At 35.4% G+C, this 21,518-nt stretch overlaps 1 protein-coding gene across 1 annotated transcript in view; it reads right to left on the reverse strand.

Moving 5' to 3' along the window:
- UNC13C (unc-13 homolog C) overlaps positions 1-21,518 on the reverse strand; it is a 188,083-nt gene that overhangs the window by 101,384 nt on the left and 65,181 nt on the right. Inside the window, exons 8-11 of the mRNA XM_075506000.1 lie at positions 18,588-18,729; positions 8,194-8,363; positions 6,059-6,174; positions 4,421-4,584 (exon numbers count right to left, since the gene is read on the reverse strand). Of these exons, the coding sequence (XP_075362115.1) occupies positions 4,421-4,584; positions 6,059-6,174; positions 8,194-8,363; positions 18,588-18,729 (592 nt within the window). The remainder of the gene's footprint in view (positions 1-4,420; positions 4,585-6,058; positions 6,175-8,193; positions 8,364-18,587; positions 18,730-21,518) is intronic.

Raw genomic sequence — 21,518 nt, forward strand, 5'->3', positions numbered from 1 at the left:
GGTGACTCTTGCCAGTAAGAAGCGAAGATCTTAATAGAGCTTTTATTGCACTTGACTCCACTACACAGTAAATCCAGGATGCTGGCATTACGTATAATTTCAGTGTCTAGTCAAAAACTGTTTCAATACGTGCTCTGCTTTTTGCCTTCTAAAGAGAAATAAACTATGTTGAAAGATGAACGAGAGGAAGAAAATTATTTTTTCTTGGTGGTGGAGAGGTGGCTTAATATACATAGGTAAATAAACTTCCAGTACGATTCCTTCCAGACATTGAATTTATAGCAGTCATCAAAATAAAGGCCAGCTGGATCACCGAGCTGTTGTTCTGCTTTTGTTAATCTGTGTTCCATCATATCTATTTTCTTTCCTATTCTCTCACACATACGTGCTTTGACTTCTGGGAGTATATGCGTATCATATGAATGTGATAGTGGCTGTTAGCTAATAGTGCCTATTTGGCTGCTATCTGTATAAAATATCCATATAAAATAGCTAGCAGTGCCTATTTGGCTGCTATCCATCACAAAAAAAAAAAAATCTCTTCTGACCCATATAAGAATGGCTGTAATTGTCTTTCATTTCTTTTCCCAATACAGACTCCATGAGGAGTGGAGGAATATAATAAGAAAGAAGAGCGGATTATGGAATCTATACAGTCAAGACTTTTCAAAGAGCTGCAGTTATGGCAACACAAGCAGGCTTTTTGTTCTATTTTGGTTTTGGGTCAATGTTTGATTTCTATTCATATTTCTATTCACCACACCTGGTAACTTAAAAGCAGATTTCCTTGCTTAGGAACTGGGCAGTTGGAATCTGTATCTTGAGAGTAAGACACCCCTTCTAAGTGGGCATCCTTTAGGGAAGAACTGTCTATATATAGTCTCGTAAAAACGTGGATGTCTCTGTCTCCAACAACAGGTGCAATCACACTTGAATTCATTCTTTTTGTAAGTTTAATGAAAAAGGTCCCATTGGGGACAACGATTAGGGCAGATAAGTAACCATCTATGTGATATCTTTTGGGTTGATATCCACATTCCAGTATGTCTTTGGTGGTGCACAGGTAATCCCCTTGTGATCTAGAATCAAACACTAACTCACACATGACATGTTTTAAATCGCAGAAAATGCAGAATTTCTTTGCTGATGCTGGTTGAGAGAAGAAACGAGCTTGAGCTTTATGTTTTCAGGACTTTTAGTTGGTCACCTATTGGACTGATTTTCCATGAAGCAGTCAGGCACTGAAACAATAAACTGATCTAAATTCTTGTTTATCTTTGCTGAGCTGCCACAATTGCGGTTGATGAGTATACTCAGTGTATTTGGAAAATCAAGGCTATACTTTTGAAATATTATTTCTGTGGTTTAAAGGAATAAATATAAATAAATATTAACTTGAGAGCCAGAAACAAATCATCAGGGTCTACTAAGAGGATCAGAGATAACAAAGCCACCAGCATGAAATGATAGACAAGTGGGGTTGTTTATTACCATAGCAGAACAGGATGCCAAATTGTTCTAGGAAGCGGTACTTTAGGAAGGCTTAATTAGATTTACGTTGTGTTCAGGAATGCAGAATGGCATATGTTCCTACTCCAGCATATGCTATCTACCCATACCTAAAAGGGTCAAGACTCCCTATCATTAAGTGGCACTGCAACTTTATATAATAAGTAATTTTAAAACTGCAAACAAATATGAATTTTAAAAATTACATTCAGGCAAAAAGAGCACCTCATTAGCAACACCCTAAAACTCACTTGAGTCTGATACAGTGCACGGAAGAAGCATGTGGATGCTCTCTGGGGTCTCGACCATGGTATGAAAGCATAGTCAGTTTTGCATTTACAAATGCAAACATTTTAATTTACAATGTTATCATGATACATGCAATAGAAATATTCTGCAACTAGATTCTCAAGCATAAAATGCTTTCACGATATTCCTTTGGGCCAAGTGATTACATTAAAATTCTCTCTCTGTTGTATGGTAGAAAATTGCTTTTCTTTCAGTAGGAGCACATCATTACCAAATGGAATCTGATCATTCTATTTTCCAAATCAAGAAGCTGTACATTTTCTCCCAGCCATTGTTCCAGGAGAAAAAGGTGATCTCATAAACACAAATAAAAAAACCAGATGATAGTCCAAAAGAAAATTCCCCATGACAGATCTAGTGTCTTCACTACTCTTCTCCCCAAAGTCTGAATGCTCTGAGAGACATGTCTGCAGATGAATCAGCAAAACAATGTATATGAATATATATTCTTCTGCAAGTATTATTTGAGATTACACTCATTACTGATTTTATTCTTAACTTAAACAGGATGTGGCTTTAAAGATTATGTGGCCTACCCCTCCGATAGGGATTGCTGATTATTAACATGCAACATTTTAAAATGTAAATGGACATGGGTAAGGGGGCAATGAAATCTTAGATTTTATTTCCTGTGTAAATTACCTGTAACTACCAATATCAAATTCACTTTCTTATTACACCTGTCTTCAAATGCCTGGTTTGCAGTGATCAACAGCAAGGAAATTTGGTGGAAAATGTACAGAAGAAAGCAAGAACAAAAAGAGGACAAGCCAAAGTAGTCATTTAACTCAAAATGACTTAGTTAGAATTTTTGAGTAAGGATTCCTGAAAAATGTGTTGCAGTACTTGCCCAGCTCCATGTTAGATGTTCAGACTAAATTTACTTCCTTTACATGAATATCTGTATGTTATGATATTTACTGATATATAAATAAAGCATCTTCTTTATATGAAAATATAACCTGTCCGTTTCTAACACTATTAAATGAAAAAGCTTTTTTAATACTCACATGTCAATTATATTGCTATTTTTGCAATGCTGACTTTTGCGACATTTGAATTTCTAAAATCAGTTTCAAACTTTCTCTGGAAAATTTCAGCGTACTGGTATTCATCCAGAGATGAAGGAAAAGAAACTTCAAAATAATTTTTCAGCTGAAATGGTCCATCAAAAATACCAAATACAAATACAAAAATACCAATACAAAAAAAAGCCATGTTGTATTGAGATAACCAACTACTGGGGCTATAGTTCAGAGGAAACACTAATGCTAAATCAATCCTGCTTTATTTCCTAAGGAAAACAGTAATAACAGCCCTCTTTGGCATTAATAGCTCTTGAGAATTCATCTCATATAAAACCTTGAATTCATTTTGATACGTACAGCAGGAAGAACTCCATCATTTTAGAGATTAACATTTTGGTAAAAATGGCATACCAATTTAAATCAAGTTATAAAACTATAGTACTATGCTAGTTAATAAGTAACGTAACTTAATCAAGATGTAAAGACATACACGGCTAAAGAGAAGCCAAACATGAAAACCCAAATATTCATGAAACTCAGTGCATGAATTCCTCCATATGTAGTATAGATACACAATACCACAGGGGACCTGTCAAGCTTAATTAATTCTTCTGTGCAGTGTTGTTTAAGGTCCTTGGAGGAAGAGCATTAAAAACATATATATTACAAATACATCCTCTACCTTTCTATTAGACGTACAGTACAATAATTCACAATGAGCTACATAAAGTGAAAGACATGTTCATTGCAATAGCAAATGGTGTCATTATATCCTGCAATAAAAAGAAAACTTCACATGTTTATGTGCCTTCATACTTATTATAAGGTAATTTTTTTAGGATGTACTGTAAAGAGATGGAAGAAGCGAGATACATGTTCTGATTAAAAATTCCATAATATCAGCTTTCTATTGGAAAAATTTTCTATATTTCTTCTTTAGAGGACTCATTTGGAGTCCTATGCTTTCCTACAGCTGCAGTAGGAGCAGAATATAGTCCTTTTCACTAGCAAAATCTTCACTGGACAAATTAAGAATACATGTGGAGCTCTTGTATCCCCAGGCCTCTAAGCTCAGTGGTGCTGTGTTCTAAAGTGATCAGACAGCTACTTTAGTACAGACAATGTAGTAACAGGTTCTAACACCGTTAAAAATGCTTTGCGTGAATTATTTACATATACTATGGAAGTTTACTATAGCCATTGCTGGTGTTCTATGAGGATTTCTCTACTCCTGGAAAGGAGTACAGAGCTTGTGAAACCCTGTTCTACCATCCCAATCCCATGTGGAACAGTGGAAGTCTTTCTGATCCTTGCCACATATCAGTATCATAAGGATTAAGAAATGCATTAGCGGTAATACCAGTAACAATTTATAAAATGCTTATAATACATCTTAATTCCATTGCAGATGAGAAGCACTTCAATGAGAATCTGATGGACAAAAACGATAGCAAGAATTTTAAACCAGGAATGGGAGTGAAATGGAGAATGAGAGCAGGAAGGCTTGGAACTCATCACTTCCCTCAAACACATTCTTGACAGTAGAGTAGAAAACCAGACATAATAATACTTACGTCATAGCTTGATAAATGTATTCAATTCCATAGCGCATTGCAAATTCATCTACAATTTCTTGTGCAGTGTCATCAAAGTACACCTTCCAGGCTTCATCACCTCTCACTTCAGGGATTTTTACAACACCATTAGATTTAACTTCCGTCAAGTAATGGAATAGATTCTAAATGTAAGAAATGTTTCAAATAGGAATTTTCAGCTTTTAAGTAGCATTCTGAAAGTATATCCTATACAATAGTCATCATTGTTAGGTTGGTGGGTAGGTTTTTTTTCTTTCTTTAATTTTTCTGAAGACTGGCACTAACTAATTGTCATTTGGTAAACAAAAAAACCCCAAGACACTAAACACATTTGTTGTAATGGAACTCTGGTAGTGCACAGGCTTGTGATTCAGCACATTGATCTACTTCCTTGATATAAGGTCACGTCAGTTAACTGGCACAGAGGCTGCAACATAAAATCACGCAGAAACTTTCTCCTCTCTCTCACAGGCCCTTGCTAACGAATGAAAATGTGATGTTATAATGCTCACTACATAGTGCTTCAACTTTAATTGGATCTGTGACCAATAAATTTCAAATTCATTATTTAAGAACTGTAAGTTACAGGAGACCTATCAGAAATATTGCAGAAGTCTCTCAAGTAGCTAAAGGCATGCAATAAAGTTAGGTTTAGCAATCTTAGGACCAAAGCTAGTATTTAATTTGACATTAATGTCAGATTACCTAGCTCCATATGTATCCACAAACTCAGCAGCAGATTTGATTTCCTATTTTCAGTGACCAAAAAAACCTGAAAACTTTGAAATAATTTCAGTTTTGCTAATTAGCCCATAACTGTCGTGTGGATTATCTTAAAGCAACAGAATTTTGCCATTTAACTCACAGGTCAAAACATTTGCGATACCAGATCAAAATCTATGAGCACAAATGCCCTGAACATTCATTTTTAAAAATGGTGAACAGTGGCATTTTGTGGATACATACTAGTGCTGAACTTTCAGCCATATATTATCTATCAGCTTTCAGAAAGTACTTGTATTTTTAGAATAGAACTTCAATGTGGATCACTGTTTGAGGGAAGAGGAATCAAATACAAAGAAAATCTTTTGAAAGACACACTGGTTTATCAGTGATGGTTCTTTTTCAACGTTGACAAAAGCAATCTAGACAAATAGGCGAACCAAATTTTATATTGTCTATGCTTCTCCTGCTTTTTCTTGCTCTCTCCAAAATATGAATTAATGTAGCAGGAAAGAAGTCCTTTACAATTAACAGCTATATTTCTGTAATATTCAGAAATGGTTGTATCTTCTTGATGTTAGCAAGCACGTACGGAGCATCAAAATGCTGAAACAAAATACAGTATGGGGAGAACTTAGCTGACTCCACCTCTTCTTTTTTCTAACTCCTAATGGCAGGAATGATCTGTTGGTGTTAAATTGTTCTGCCTTTGACTCTGAACCTGATATGCCATCAGCAATACAAAGTGGGAACTATAAAATAAACTTGTCCTGAGGTGTAGCAGCAAGGTATTTATTTCAGTGTCCTAATGTGCTGTAGCCTTTTTTCCTTATCCATACAACAACTGAATAGTAATTTCTGTATAGGATGCTTTCTTTAACTTCTCCAACATACCTCATGTAGACAGGTGTACTGCACATGGTAGGGAGCAACTTTCTCCTCTCCTTTTATTTCAACATTGATTTTCAATCTAATGGCACCAGAGACAGCTGATTTATCTGTTCGCTTTTCTGAAGAGCAGAAAAATAATATATTAGTAACTACCAAGAATATATATATGTCATGTGAAAAGCTTTCAGAAATCATTCTAGCTTAATAAGAATGTTTTTTAAAGCCAGAAAGTCCTGCTGTTGAGAACAAGAGAATTTTTTTTAATACCTCACATATGGTTCAGGCCATGAAGAGAATATCAAACTATGAACTAAAGAATCTGTCTTATTTTATCTGCCAAATTCAAACCAGGCTGCACAGCGCTTTATTTAACACTTTTCCCTTTTCAACAGAAATTATTTCCATTTTCTATCTGGTATCTGTACTAATTATTGTTCTCATTATTGACATTTTCCTTTAGTTATGAAGACTTCAGCAACAACCTGAACTACTATGTCTGAGAGAAACTCAAAATGTTCTTAGCAGAACTCAATTACAGAGCTAAGCTGAATCTTACAGAAGAAGTGATATGAAGAACTTTACGCTACGTGTACTAGTCCATTTAGTTGCTGTCTGTCATTGTGGAGGTTACTGATTATTGACTCCCATTTTCCCTTTTCCAATCCACTCTAGCAGTATAACTGAGTCAATAGGTATTTCAATTTTTATGTTCTTTCACAAAGCGCTGTGATGTGAGTGGTGATGAACAATACAGTTAATAAGAACTGGTATTCCACAAATCCAACTGTTTTGTTTGAGTATTTCACTCCTCTTTCCTCTGTATGATGTGACATACTGCAGTTGCGTCAATGTGTGTATGTATCAGAGTAAAATATGCCATTCTTTTTAGAGTATTAGAATTATCATGAGCCATTTACCAATATTTGTTTTTAGATGCTGATTGAAAGGTTTTCATTCTAGATTCTTCCTTTTGCAGAGCACATAGATTTTCAATGTTATTATTAAACTGCTTCCAGTCAAATCAGTTCAGCAAGAATTGTTTTAAAAATCCATTTCATAATAATTTATATCAGTATTTATATCAGTTTAAGTCACTGAAATTTTTGAAGGAATAAGATTCAGAATTCATAATGACCCAATTATCTTACCTTTAAAAAAACTCATTATAAATAGGAAATAAAGCAAGGCTTTCTTTTCTTTGTCAATAACAAATCAAATAGTTCCCTGACACATCTATATATGTCACTGGGAAATTAAACAGTAGGCAGGGAAACAAGGACTATTGATTAGGAAAAAAATGCTCTACAATTTCAGAAAATAATGCAACATAATTCACCCGAAGTTTTCACAGAGCAGGCAACGTACATAAAAATGTTACTATCACATTTTTATTATCAAATATAGGAGATTAACTTTTAAAGGGCTACTCCAGAACATTTAGTGCACCCAAAGAGATTTTTAGAATTAAAGAACAGTTGTATGCTTAGATTTAGATAAAGGAAATATATTGAGAGACATTTTATTTCTGATTTAAAGAATGATACTTCTTAAGACCTGTCCAGACAAGAAAGTGCAGTCATTAAGGACAACAGAGAGCATTTTGAGCTTCAGCAGGCTGTCTTCAGTTTATGATTCTGCATGTAAACACATTTGACACGTACAGAACAGAAAACTCAAGCAAGCAAGTTTCGTGAAGAACCACAGGTGTAAACACAGTGAAAAACAAAGATGATTAGCACCAGATGGTATATAAATAATTTTTTTAAATATGTGATAAAATGAATGTGGACAACAAGAAAAGTGTTTGCTAGATATTTCTGTGTACTTTTGTAGATGTATTTCCCGCAGAATGCTACTGTGAATTGACTAGTCTGAAATGTTGGGTTTTCTTACATATTTTTAATTTTGCATTAAAATGAAATATTTTTCTTTGATATTGTTGTGATTAGTCTGCTCTCTGTAATTGTCATAACCCTGGATCAAAACAAGAAAGCATCTTTTGTTTGCAAATCAACCTGTAATATTTAAGATTTTTGAAGTTGTATATTGGTACCAAAGCTACATATTTTGAAGTCCCAAATCTACTGATTCTGAGATTCTACCTAAATTTGTTTTTAAAAAATCAGTAAGAATCATACCTAAATTATACCATACATCCATTTCTCCACTCAGTGTTCTTACTTCAATGATTGTTTGCCCAAGGAAGTCATCTGATTCCTTCTTGAAATGTTGTTTTACTCTAGATTTGATGTCATCATCTTCATCCCATACTCTCACTTTTATTCTATCTGTAGAGTTATGGCATTCACTGTAAAAATAATAATAAAATACAAAATGTGAGTGATACATAAGCTACATACATTGGTACTGCTGTCTAATTCATTGTCCTCAATTTCCATACACTTGCTTAACTGCATAAAGTGACAGAATACAAACAACCTGCAACATTCAGTGGAATAAAAGGCCATACCACATCGCTAGGGCTAAAACTACAATCACTATATATAAGAGAAAGTAAAGAGATTAACTTGACTGAACTATATATACATAGGGGTTGTATTTAGGAATGTCATGAACTCCTCATTAAAATTATTAATTTACAATGTGTACTTCTCGATGCTATTATTTAACAAATATCTTGGGAAAGATCCAGTTAGATCAGGTTTATTCATTTAGGAATGCTATGTAGTACATACAGTAGACCACAAAAGTAGTTGCCTAGAATGTTATAATACAAAAAGTGAGAAAATCTTGAAGAATACTTCAGATATGTGGCAGGAAGATTTTGAAAAAAACCTCGACAAGTATGCACAAACATCCCAACAAGACAAGACAGGCAATCAGAAAAACCTAGGGAAATAAAAGAGCTGCTTTCTTTAAAAGATATACAACTTTTCTCCAAGACCTCCATTCCCTGGTCAGGAGAAAGAGTAGGGACAGACAAACATATACAAAAAAATTCCTCGCAAATTTAAGTGGCTGACTAACCCCTCAGGAGTTGGGTGGATTTGAGAAACTACTGGATGCATGAGAGAGTGAGGTGGCTTCACTCGCAATCTACAGATTTCCCAGGGGATGAACTTTTTTACTCCCAGCTCCATCCTGCATATATTTGCACAGAAATGGAAAGGAAACTCTCCTGCTGCTTATTGCTATAAGCCACAATGAGGACTGTTTACTGTTGGTCAGTGTTGGCTTTTGATGACTTCATTGGAATATCCCAACATTGACTGCAGAAGTCTGTGGCAGTGAAAAACTTGCTGATGACATTTAATGGCTAGTACAGACCTGGCATCCGTTATAAGCCATGTCATACTCATGCATCCACACTAACCGGGGTTTTTTTATATCCATTCAGTAATACTACAAAAATATTTTAAATGTTACAAATCTTTGGTTATCTTTCAATATAGCTGTAAAGTGTAGCAGCAAATTTTCATCTTCAGCAAGGTCTTAGTCTGACACTAGATTAAGAGTTCTTACTTGAATTCTATCCCGAGCGCTATCACTGCTCAGTGATGTGTCTCAGCGTTTCCAGCATTAAAACAGTAATACTATAACTTATCTCCCAACTGGCACCCCTCAGGGGTGTTCTAAGAATTAATTAGTGGTGGTAATGGGCTTTGAAAGTATAAAGTGCTTTAAATGGTATTATTACTGTCAAGGCCAATCAGTCACTAAAAATGGCATGCATAGCTTTTACTCTGCCTCACTGTGACATCACTCAGTATCACAGAAATGCTTGTGTCTGTATTCCAAATTTTAACATCGCAGATATCTCTGGTAATTAAAAACCACATTGTTCTCTGATTAGCAAAACTAATGAAGCCTAGTTTCCTTTTGCCTTACGACTGACTTCCCTGATATTTAACAAACTGCAATCACCTACTGAATCTTCTCCCATAATTGGGATTTTCATAAATTACCCCTTCATATGTACTCCCTGGTGTCTATTATGGAGTGAGCTCATGCTGAGGACACTGTTAGGATCTCATCTCTGTCTGACCACGTATTTTCATAGAACATGATGGACATAGTATTAGGCAATCTGTGAAATTTCTCTGACCACAAAATTCGAAAGCTATTGGCAAGGACATATAAAATACAGGAAGACACAGATGGATCAAATAAACATCTTTGCCTTAAGAAACTAGGCTAAACCCAGAAAGCATTTAATTTTCCTAAAATGTAGCCCTGAATTATTGCTTAACATTGCTAGAGTCCTGAATTGCATTTAGCTGTGCACCCAATAGAAATACTAAATGGGATTTCTACCGTGCCATAGAGAGATCCATCACTGGCACTGGTGAGGCGTTTATGTGACCCTCATCACCATATCTGTGCTATTAGTAGAAATCTTGTTCCTGCTTGCCTTCTCAGGGACATGCTGCATATAAAAAGTCATTAAATTGTACTTCAGTACAAACACCGCATTTTTATTCTCCTGAGACAACACCAATTTCCCTCTGATGTATACTTAGCTGATTAAGGAATATTTATTCAGATGGTCAGGATGACTGCACTTTTCCCTGATATCCTCATTTGTCTCCTACATCTTTTTCTCCTTTAATCTTAGGTCAGTGAAACACGGTGAGACCTATCACGACCAATGGGTTTACTCACGTGTTCATCTTCGTGTCTAAACCTTTAGCTCTGCTACGTGTTTGTAACGTTCCTGTGCCAGATCCCAAAACTAGCATAGATTTGTGATGCAGGAACAGAAGGGTGGATGAACACGTATTTCTATTGGCCTGCCCTGTGGCAGTGAGACTGCAGGGAGATTTACTATTAAAGTTACAGAGCTGTCTCTGCATGATTCTACTTACCTGCCCAGCCTCTGGGAAACAGCACTATATAGTGAGATGCACATTCTGCTTTAGTCACTGGTAACATCTGTGCAAAAGCTCTGTGGCTTTGCAAAAAGCATTGGGTGGGATTCCTACTTTTGCTTACTCTGTTGAGGAAAATCAGCCCAGGGAATCCAAGGCAAAGACAACATACGCTATTTTCAGAGTTCCTCTTCTAGCCACTCTGCTTTATACGCTCAGTAAAAGTGTTCACTAAGGTGTGATACAGGAAGGTGAGAAGTGAATTTTTCTTTAGCACACAGAGAATGAAGATACTGATGCTTTTGAAAGCTGGGAAAGCTGCAGTATATTCAGAGATGCTAGATAGAAGAGATAATTTTAATAATTCATCAACAATCTGGTGATGCTACATTACTTCTGCATTTACAGAATGCTGCACAGATATGAAATAATCCTCACAGCATTCCTTCTTACTCTAATGGCTAGAGTAATAAAAAATGTAATAATAAACTATCTTTACTATACTAGCCCCATGTAAATTTAATATTAGGTGCACTGGCATGACCTGATTGTACACCTCATCTAAGAGATCTGCACCAAGTGTTAAAATAACAACTAATTGATACTACACTGCTTTCAGTAAAAAAGTAAATGCAAATGAATGAAGAAGGTGGTAAAGAAAGTATGGAGACTAATTTCCCACTCTGTCAAAATAAAGTACATTCATCATAACAGCATTCTTCCCTTGTAGTCTTCAGTAAAAACTCTTACATCCACTAACAAATTTGCATACTCTGAATAGTTAGTCTAGGTGGAGAGGTTTTTTTTTTTTCCCTTGCCCTAAAGAAGTGTTAATTTCTATAACTTAAAGGAAATAATTTTTCCAATAAAATAGACTATCTTGGTGAAATTCTGTAAGCAATCAGCAGACAAATTAGGCTATGTCTGAGAAGTAGAAAATGAACTTGACTGACAAGCCTTTGCAACACCTTTGCCTGCTCACTTCCAGTTTTGCACATTTGTAGCTTACCATTTTTTTTTCTAAATCAACTTTTAACCAACCACAAATGAGTAGTCTAAAAATCAGGCATACACTACTTCTAATCAGAGCTCCAAAGCAGTGGAGAAAAATCTTTCCTGTCATAAGATAGACAAATCTGTTTAGAACTGGTCTTGTATTCCCTGAGCACTCAGCGAACTAGTTCAAGAGTAGACAGCTAGTGGTAGAAAAGCTTTGAAGAACTTGTACTCTAATAGGAAACTTTTCAATGCCACAGATAATGACCACATTCTTTTTAAAAAATATCCTCAAAAGTGACAGAACAAAGAAATGTAAAAAAGGGAAGCATTATACTATTCTTACTCCAGTTTTACAGCTGGGATACTGATTCACAGACAGATTAAATCACTCTACAAGTATCTTCCTTACTTCTCTCTCATAGTGCCCATTCCTCCTTTTCAAAATGTATTTAGCCTTTTTTTTCTCCTGAAGCACTAGCATGCATTTTTATTCCCAACAGTGGTTATAAAAAAAAATAGCAAAGGGTGAGATAAGTTTCTTCTATAAACATTCTCTCTGCTCTCCAATGAGGATTTCCAAGATCCAAATAATATTCACCTACATAACTTTCCAGAAACGTCAAATCCAGAGCCAACATGACTTGCAAAAGTTCCGGAGAAGTCACTCTGGTTGTTGATGGAGAAACCTGAAGATCTTTTAATTTGTTTTCAATAGGCTACTTCAGCTGAAAACTGCCAGCCTGTCTATGTAAGAGCACTTGCTGAAGAATCACTGCGGTCTACTGTAATTGAAGTACATAACCTTTGGTTTTTGCTGTATTTTGTTTTCAGTTTCTTTCTCTGGTAGCTTCTATTTCTGTTTAGCCTGTTACAAAAGTACCTGAATTCCTTTTGGACATGGTCTCATTAAGGCATGTAAAGAAAACTTGACACATACAATTTCATGATACTAACCATAAATACACTTATTATTCATATCATTATTTCTGATGGACATTGCTTTAGTTGTAGACCATTACATATACCTTAGATGTCTTCCACAAACTAAAGGAATAGATTCTGGAAGACAATATTTTGTTCTTTTAAGTACTATATTCGTTCAGTGAGTCACCATTGATTTAATTGGAAAACAGATAAAAATCAGGGTGCTGCTTGGCTGCATGAACTATGTATGTGAAAAAGTAGTTCAAAACGTAGAACAGATTTTAAAAAACCACAACAAATGACAGATCGTTGTTTTTTGTAAACCCACTTACAAACAAGCATAAGGAATACATTGTGTATAGCAGGTAATGCACATAAAACAATCCAAGAGTTGCACCTTGCTAAGTTCTTACTCAGTTTTATTGCCTTATACTAAAATGTCTTGGATGCCATATGGTCTAGATGGGGAATAGAATGTGAGAAGAGAGATATTGTCCTAAAAGTATAAAGAAACCACACGGTCATGGAAGATAGTAGTAGAATGAAGTTCAGAAAGCCATTTATTGGTATTATTACCCTCATGCTTATTATTATTGCCATTACTGCAAGCCAGAATCAGATACATCCATGGCATTGCCATGAAAAGTCTGCCCGCTCTGTTCTTAAGTGTCCAGCGATAGCTCCATAGTCTCTCAGGAAATCCATCTATTCCAGTACTTCACTAGCCCCACTGTTGGCAAACTTTTTCTGCAGTCTCATTTAAGCCTTTCTAAATGGAATTTGTACCTATTACTTCTTGTTCTACTATAACAGTAAGCATGGAAAATAGATTATTCCTTTCCTCTTTGCAGGAGAAAGGATGTGTTTAAAGACATCCTTACCTCCACTACTCGTCTCTTCTCTAGTCTGGACAGTCCCAATTCTTTAACAGTGTGGTCACGGGCCATGCTTTCTGATAAAGTAGAATGAGACTAATTATGCCTTTTCTTTGATTAGTTTACTCTGTCATAACAAAAAGACAGTTGTATAAAATTAACCTGGATTGACAGCAGTTTGAAAGAAAGACTCAGACCAAACATGTTGTACTGTGAAACTGAAAAACATTATTGCTGAACAAATATAATTTGAACTGGTTCTTAGACGTGTTCTGCTCTCTTGTTTTGGGCTGAGGCTGTGAGATACAGTTTTTTTAATTAGTAGGATGTCTCTCAGAGACTTGGCTGCTTATTGAAGAATTTTTAGAATGCATAAATCCAGTAAACTAATTTGCAGGTTTCTATTACCCAATTGGTTTTGTGTAATTCTCTGTTATATACTCTTGCTTATGAAACAATCTTTAAGCTGTTTCAACAATTCTCACAAGACTGTGTTTAGATATCACCGGAAACTGGAACACCATTTAAACAGTTAACCCATCCTGTTGTCTTCAGGTACAGTGAAGATTATACTTTTTACAAGCCAGTTCAGTTGGTCAAGAACGTATAAAACGACAGTAGGAAAGGACTTTGGTAAGGTCCTCTTCTTGTATTTATTTCCAATACATGGCTGCTTATAGTAAGTATTGCTTTAAATGAATCCACAAATCACTTCTTTGCAGTATAGATAAACTCTGCGAGTGCTTCTCTTTAAGGTAATTCTAAGGAAAGAACATCCACAGCTGGATGCCTGAAATAGCTGCCAGAAATTCTCACTTAATCAGAAACTCTAGACTGAAATATCTGACATATGAGGAAGTTGAACAGCTTCTCTGACCAACACAGAGACTTTAACTATCATGGTCTCTAGTCTACATCGATGCTGTTTGGTGCTAGAGGATCCTTTTTCCCAGTATTATCTGCTAAAATACACAGCAGTAAGAATTCTCAGCAACATTCTAGTTGGTTTGAACAAACAGGTTTGGGTTTTTTTTCTGCAAGCAATTGTAAATCTTTGCTCTATTGGATTTTATGTCTGCATTGATATTTTCAGTATATCACCAGGAAATCATCAAGAATGTCAGAAATCAGACAAATTCTAACAGTTTAATGGTGACCATTATATTGGCCAGGTGGTAATCATAGTCTTAAAAAACCCGTTTCTCATTGGTCTAATTTAAATCAATTAGATCAAATGTTTTCATACACTGAAAGGAGTAATAGATATCCAGTGAAGCTATTTATCAGAGCCATATGGTGGCCTAGTGGCAGCCAAAATAGAAAGAATAAGCAATGTAAAATAACCACCCAGTTATATAAAAGAATTCTGTATTATACAACTGTATCGGAGGTGTTAATGAGAGGTCAGATGAAACATGATACCTGCAAAGTCTGCAAGGCAATTTGGAGATGTGTGCTTGCTAGACAACGCTGCCAGAAAAAAGCAGATTCCCATATTTCAGCAATCAACTGTTGAAAATAGTCAAGAAAAGAATAAGAGTGGAGAAGAGTTTTATTATAGTGTATAGATCTAAAAGTTCGTACAAAGCTGAGAACTATACAGCCAAAATATCTCTTCCTTGTAACTAAAAAATAAAAATGCAGTCCCTTTTCCCATATCAGATGCCACAGTCAACCAGAAGACGGAAGGTGACAGATCGCTGCAAGACTCTTCCTGTGCTCTGGCATTGAAAAAACTCTCCTATCACTGATGTTTTATTGAAAAAATAAAAACCGATCTGTTATCTCCTTTCTAATAATGCCAATAGAAAGGATCAAAGCCCTTAGCACCTATATTACTTTGATTAAAGGAGCATCTGCTGGCCCATTTACTTCTCTGTCTTGTGTACAAAAACCCTATACATTTCAAGGAAAGATGTATTCTTCCTCTGACAGTCTTGGTTTTTTTACTGAGATGCGTGCAGCTGTACGTGAGCTCTACTTTAGTTATGGTTTATGAGTTCCCATGTTAAAGTCTATGCCAGTAACCCACGGTCATTTAGCAGAGGGTTACATTAGGTTTTGTTAGAAACATTCACTCTCGGCTTACCATACAACCGTATTAGGGTTATGTGTGATACTGCAAACTAGAACACTGCCCTCACTCTATCTGCTATGACAGAGCAAATGCTCAGTGGGGAGCCAATGTTTTTTCCAAGTCCTTGTTTTGGAACAGATAGGGAGATTTAAACGAATGTTTTGGTATTATGAGTAAGTATATGACTGTAAGATTTTGAGATTTATTTTATTTCTGCTATTTATCATTTAGGAGTTATAATGATGATTAGTATTTGATTTTAAAGAGGACTATCAAATATCACTAGTAGAGCCTAATTTAAATGAAACTTCTTGAGTCAATGAAATAGTTATATTGATCTACTTTAGATTTAATCTTGTGGTTAAACATTTATAGTTTATTTAATACACTTTAGAAATTCTCATATACTTCCAATTGAAATCCAATGCATTAAATAAGTCAGGGAGATAACTTTATTTTAGAAAGTACAAGTGCTATAAAAATGATTGAAAATGTATTCAGTTCAAAGCAGTTACTCAGGAGATTTATGCTATAGTAGGGTTTGGGGTTTTTTATTAATGTTATTGCTAGAGCAGCAGATGACAGTAATACTTAGTGCTGTGTGAAAAAAATATGTAATATTGTCAAGGTTCCAGGGATTTTATGGTAGTCCTGCTCATATCTTTGAGAAAATACATTTAAAACCTCTACCAAATTTGCTGAATTGCTCATCTAAAGTTTGACAGTATGCAACTCATACAATTAAGTGCAAGAAAGTAATTCATCTCCTACCTTTGGTTACTCACAGTCATTCAATGAGGTATGACACTTCAACTGTTACCGGAGTAACACAAATAACTTGAAAACATGATCTGTATAGGGGAAGCCTGTAAAAAGTTTCTGAGTGTGTGTTTTCTCTGAATTAACTATTTATTTCTAGTACTGGCCTTTGAATCTGTGAAAGGAATGGGCATACATTGTTTAATATAGTTGGATTACCTAGTACCTTTTCCAAACAAAGAGAAGCGGCATCTTGGGTCATACCTCTTTCAAACACACTAGTGAAACGATAACCTCCTCAACAATAAGGTAGCAGACTTCAGTCAAAAAACAGGGAAGAGAAAATAGCTGTTGTACTATCTGATAAGAAGGTAACCTCTCGTGTTATGACACTGCACCTTCTTGAAGAAAACAGAGCTCTATTTCAAATGCCTGAACCCTAACAGAAATTGTTTCCGTGGTTTATGTAGATAGGAATAATGACAACTGATGTCTTCCTTATAGGAGGAATGGAATGTAAGAAGAAACTAAACAGTGTTATAGCCTGAAGACAATTATTTTACATTGTGGTGAATGGATATTTTGAAATTGTCTGTTGCACACGGTGACTAACTAGAGATTCTGAATCTTGACTGGGCAGTCTGCAGGATCCTGAGCTGTTCTGCTGCTGCTTCGTAAATTCAGGGTTGCTTATAAAAATGTCACATCATTTTTACCATCACTGATACAGGTTTTCATCAAGTTGTATCAAATTAACATCCAGTTTTGAATAGCACTATTAGGCATAAACATATTAGACTTTTATAACGTAGTACCAAAAGGTTAGACTATTATAATGTGTCAACACTTTGCATATATTCTCAGTAAAAATGGAAATAAAACTTTTGTATTTAACAAACACTGAAATTGTATAGCCTTTTTTATTATTATAATCTCTTCTTTTCGTAATTTACTATACTAGTGTTTTCACACCGCTGCCATAAAATACCTACTAACTTCATATGCTAATACTGTGGTAGGTGCTTTCAGGGTAGACTGGAACTTTTCTGAACAATTTAAAAAATCTGCTTTAATAAACAGTTCTCTTTCACGTAAAATTTTCCAAATAAAATCGAGGGTTTATATTAGCCTTTCAGAATCCTTAACTGACTTTAACAATAGTAGTTAAGTGCACATCATATACTGCGGCACATAGTAATCAAGCTGAGAAAAGAATAAATGCTGAAATACTTTTGCTACATGTAGAGGAATAACACAGCAAATTGATACTGTTATCAGACCGGTCACATTCTCAGTCAGGAACGTGTTGTATCCTAAGGCAGTATTTTCAGGAAAGGAACAGTATAGTACCTGTGAATTGGAATTTCCTGTACTGTAACATGTCTTTCTGAAAGAAGTTCTAGGAACGTTGCCAGAACTAGAACTGGCATGAAATTATATTCAAACCTTAGTCAACGTATTACAGACTGAAACGTCTACTTTGCAGTCAGGGTTGAACTGCGATATGCTGACCGCAAACTATACCATATTCAGTTCAGTGGCCAAAGAAAGGAGACAGGAGGATTGTACCATACTGTCCACAGCAGAATTCTGGACAACACTCAGTCTTGGAAAGGATAGACATTACCAACAGCCCAGCCCACAGCCTGAAGCACACCAGTTACTATCAAATTCCCCAGCTTCACCTAGGAGAATCGTAATGTTGAATAAAAATGCATTTAACTTGCATGGTCAGTATCTGACACATAGGAAGGCATTTATAATGCCAACATTTGGTATGTAAGGTCAAAGTCTGAAAACTCTTAAGTTCCCTAAAAAATTAGAATAAATAGACACTACCAATAGGTCCCTCAAAAGACATAATTATGAGCTGTATGACTACTATATGATAAAGTCACAATAAACTTCCATGCTCTCTCCGTTCAGAGCTTGCTAATTTATTAATGCTATGAATATGCATAGTATAGACAACAAATATTTTCAAATTAAGTAATTATTTCACTTTGTAGCATTATATTACCTAAATGTGAATTTAAAAAGCAAGAAACAACAGTATCTTCTATACTTACAAATAGAATTTTTCATCCCATACTGGATTCAAATTTCCAAAAATAGTCTTTGTTCTCCGCTTGGTTTTGCCAACTTGCACAGTAACATATGGGTCACTTGAGCCAGTTTTGTCCTTAGCTTGTAAGCCCTGAGCACAAAGAACTGCAACAAAAGGAGAGAAGTGTGCTTTAGCCCTCATAGCCTTCATTGCCAAGAAATAAATGAGATGGTGACAACAGCAACAGGAAGCAAAGCCCTCAAACTGAGGGCTCCTGAAACAAAGCTTTCTGGATGAATTTTCCCAGTGTCTGTTATGCTGGAGATAGACAGGGCTTGTCTAACTACCCTTCTGGACTCTATAAAATTTACAAATACGGTTTAACACAGTAATACATTTAAAGATTCACTACAGAGCACAAAAGAAATACTTTTCTTGCCATGCATAATTCAGATACTCTTCTCAAACTTTGGTTTAATCAGCATGGCAAGTAATAGAATGTTGTTGTATAACTTGGCTTGAGTCTCATAATCCTAAAATTTCCATTTCCCCCCTTAAATAAATATATAAATAATGATTTCCAAAATTTTTCCAAAGATCCAAACTAAAATTTCCAAAATAAAACCTCCAATTTTCAAGAATCTGCACTGTGGATTATAAAACTAAATACGAGGGGCATGGTTATGACTTTATCATTTGTTTTCCTCATGTGAGAGATTAACTATGAGGATTTTCAGAATACTTCCTATTCTATCACAGAGAGGGTGACGGTTCAGATCAATTATCATTAACTGTTTATGTATTTGTCAGCCTTTCTGACAGTTAATGTTGGTGTATAGTTAATGTATATGCATTTTGTAGCAAATATAAATACACACAATTTGATTTTCCATTGTAATTCATACAACTGGAAATCTCAGGAGAAAGCAGAACTGCCAAATAGCAGCCTACGAAACCCAGAGAGCTGCAGCTAAAACACTTGCCACGGCTTCTAGCATCAGCTGAGCTGGTTTTGTTATTTCGCACGTATTATTTAAACCATATCAGTGGTAACATTTCGTTAACATTCTCTAATGTCAATCATTTTGGATAACAAAGCTCCCTCAGTGTGCTCAGAAAAATGATTACATAAAAATGTCACCTTCTTACTCAGCAGATCAGCTCCTGGTGTGGGTTCAGTCATATCTGCTGACTTCAGTGAAAAAAGTAAGTTTCTGTTACTTTTTTACACATCTCATTCCTGAAAAGACTAACTCTTAGGAATGAACTAGACAGTCCCAAAATTCGACAGCTATTCTTTTGAGTTTCATGCACTGTCCCACAACCTTCAGAATGGCCTCCCTTTTTCCTAATCCATCTGACTCACAATCTTGGATTCTCCCTAGATTTCTTCTGGCACATATCTGCTATTCTTCAGCTCCATGTACACTTTACGTGCTGCCCCAAACGTGATTGGGCTTTAGGTTGGACTACAGAGCCACATGTAGCTAAAAACACACCTACCAACTCTCACAGAGTAATTCATTCATGGTCCACTTGGCAAATGCTTTTCTCCTTACCCTCCTGAATGCCAGCGTTACATTTCAGCAGTAGAAATGGCAATTCCGTCTCTCAATGACCGTCCCCCAATATATAAAAAAATTGCCATGGAATCTAAAAGTACTATAGTAAAATTTTTTGAGCACGCAACTCAAATACATTTAGTTATTTACAAATTATATACATGTACATGTACTAATACATTATGTACATTATAAAACATACAAAACCAGAAATTAAAAAAAGAGATAAAGATGAACTAATCAATATTTTTAAAATATTTTTAAAAATTTTATTAATGTGATTGAACATGCTTCATTAGTTTTGAAAATATTGTTTTAACAATTTGTGATACAGTGATTTAAAGATCTGAGTCTAAGTCCAGTTTTAATGGCTGCCATAGCTGAAAAAGATACCTCACAAAGATACATAGATCCAAATGGAAGAAGTGCATCATTGGCTGCACTTACTAAATCACTACACTAATTTTTCAATCCCATCTACCAATTACGCAAAGGTTTTTGCTGAAAGTCAGCTGGTAAATTTCCGCCTTGCCTGATGTCAACCAGTTGTTCTTGCAAACTAATTGGAAAGTGTTGTATTTTTACAATTTTAACAACTAGGTTCAAAACCCACTAGAACTCCTCATTTGGAAGATTTTTAAACAAGGTAGAAAATTCCATTTCCAAGTTTTTTAAGTGTACAGATTAGAGTTTTTGTAGGTGACACACATTGGTTTTGGCAGCAAAATCACATAACGATGGAAACATTTCCGAACGTCCATTTTCATAATGCTCTCACCACAGCACAAGTTTCTTTTGAAAAGCAGTTACTTTCTCACTCGTTGTTAAAATGTCACCTTTACCTTAAAGGACAGTTTAAATATGCTTATTTAAAAAAAATATCTGCTCGGTAGCATACTGCTACTGACAACCACTTGTCATTACAGAAGTCGTCAGCAAATTTGAACATTTGTCTTTTTGTAAGAGAAAAATGTGTTACTCATCTTTAAGTTCAACAACTCTTTTAACACTTTGCCACAAGATAACCAGCAAACCTCTGTGCAGTACAGAGGATTTTCATGGTCACTCCCCATCTCATTACTAAGTATTGTAAGGACTGTAAATAAGACAGACTTCACAGTACCCATCAAGTTTGACTGCAGCAAATGCCTTGCAACCTGGCATAGGAAGTTTGGGGTAAAGGGTAAATGCAGAGTGAAACTCTGATTTTTTTTTTTTTTTTTTTTTTTAAATTTTTAAATGATGGGTAGAACATGATGCCAGTCAGGGAAGGAGTTAGCAGTCTTCTATAACTTGGGACCCGACATATACTAAGCTATTTATGTGGAAGTACACATGTCTAAAACACCATCAGGGAAAGACTATTCCTATTCCCTATAAATATTTTGCTC

The sequence above is a fragment of the Mycteria americana genome, chromosome 6 (assembly GCF_035582795.1).
Source record: "Mycteria americana isolate JAX WOST 10 ecotype Jacksonville Zoo and Gardens chromosome 6, USCA_MyAme_1.0, whole genome shotgun sequence".
Taxonomy (NCBI): Eukaryota; Metazoa; Chordata; class Aves; order Ciconiiformes; family Ciconiidae; genus Mycteria; species Mycteria americana.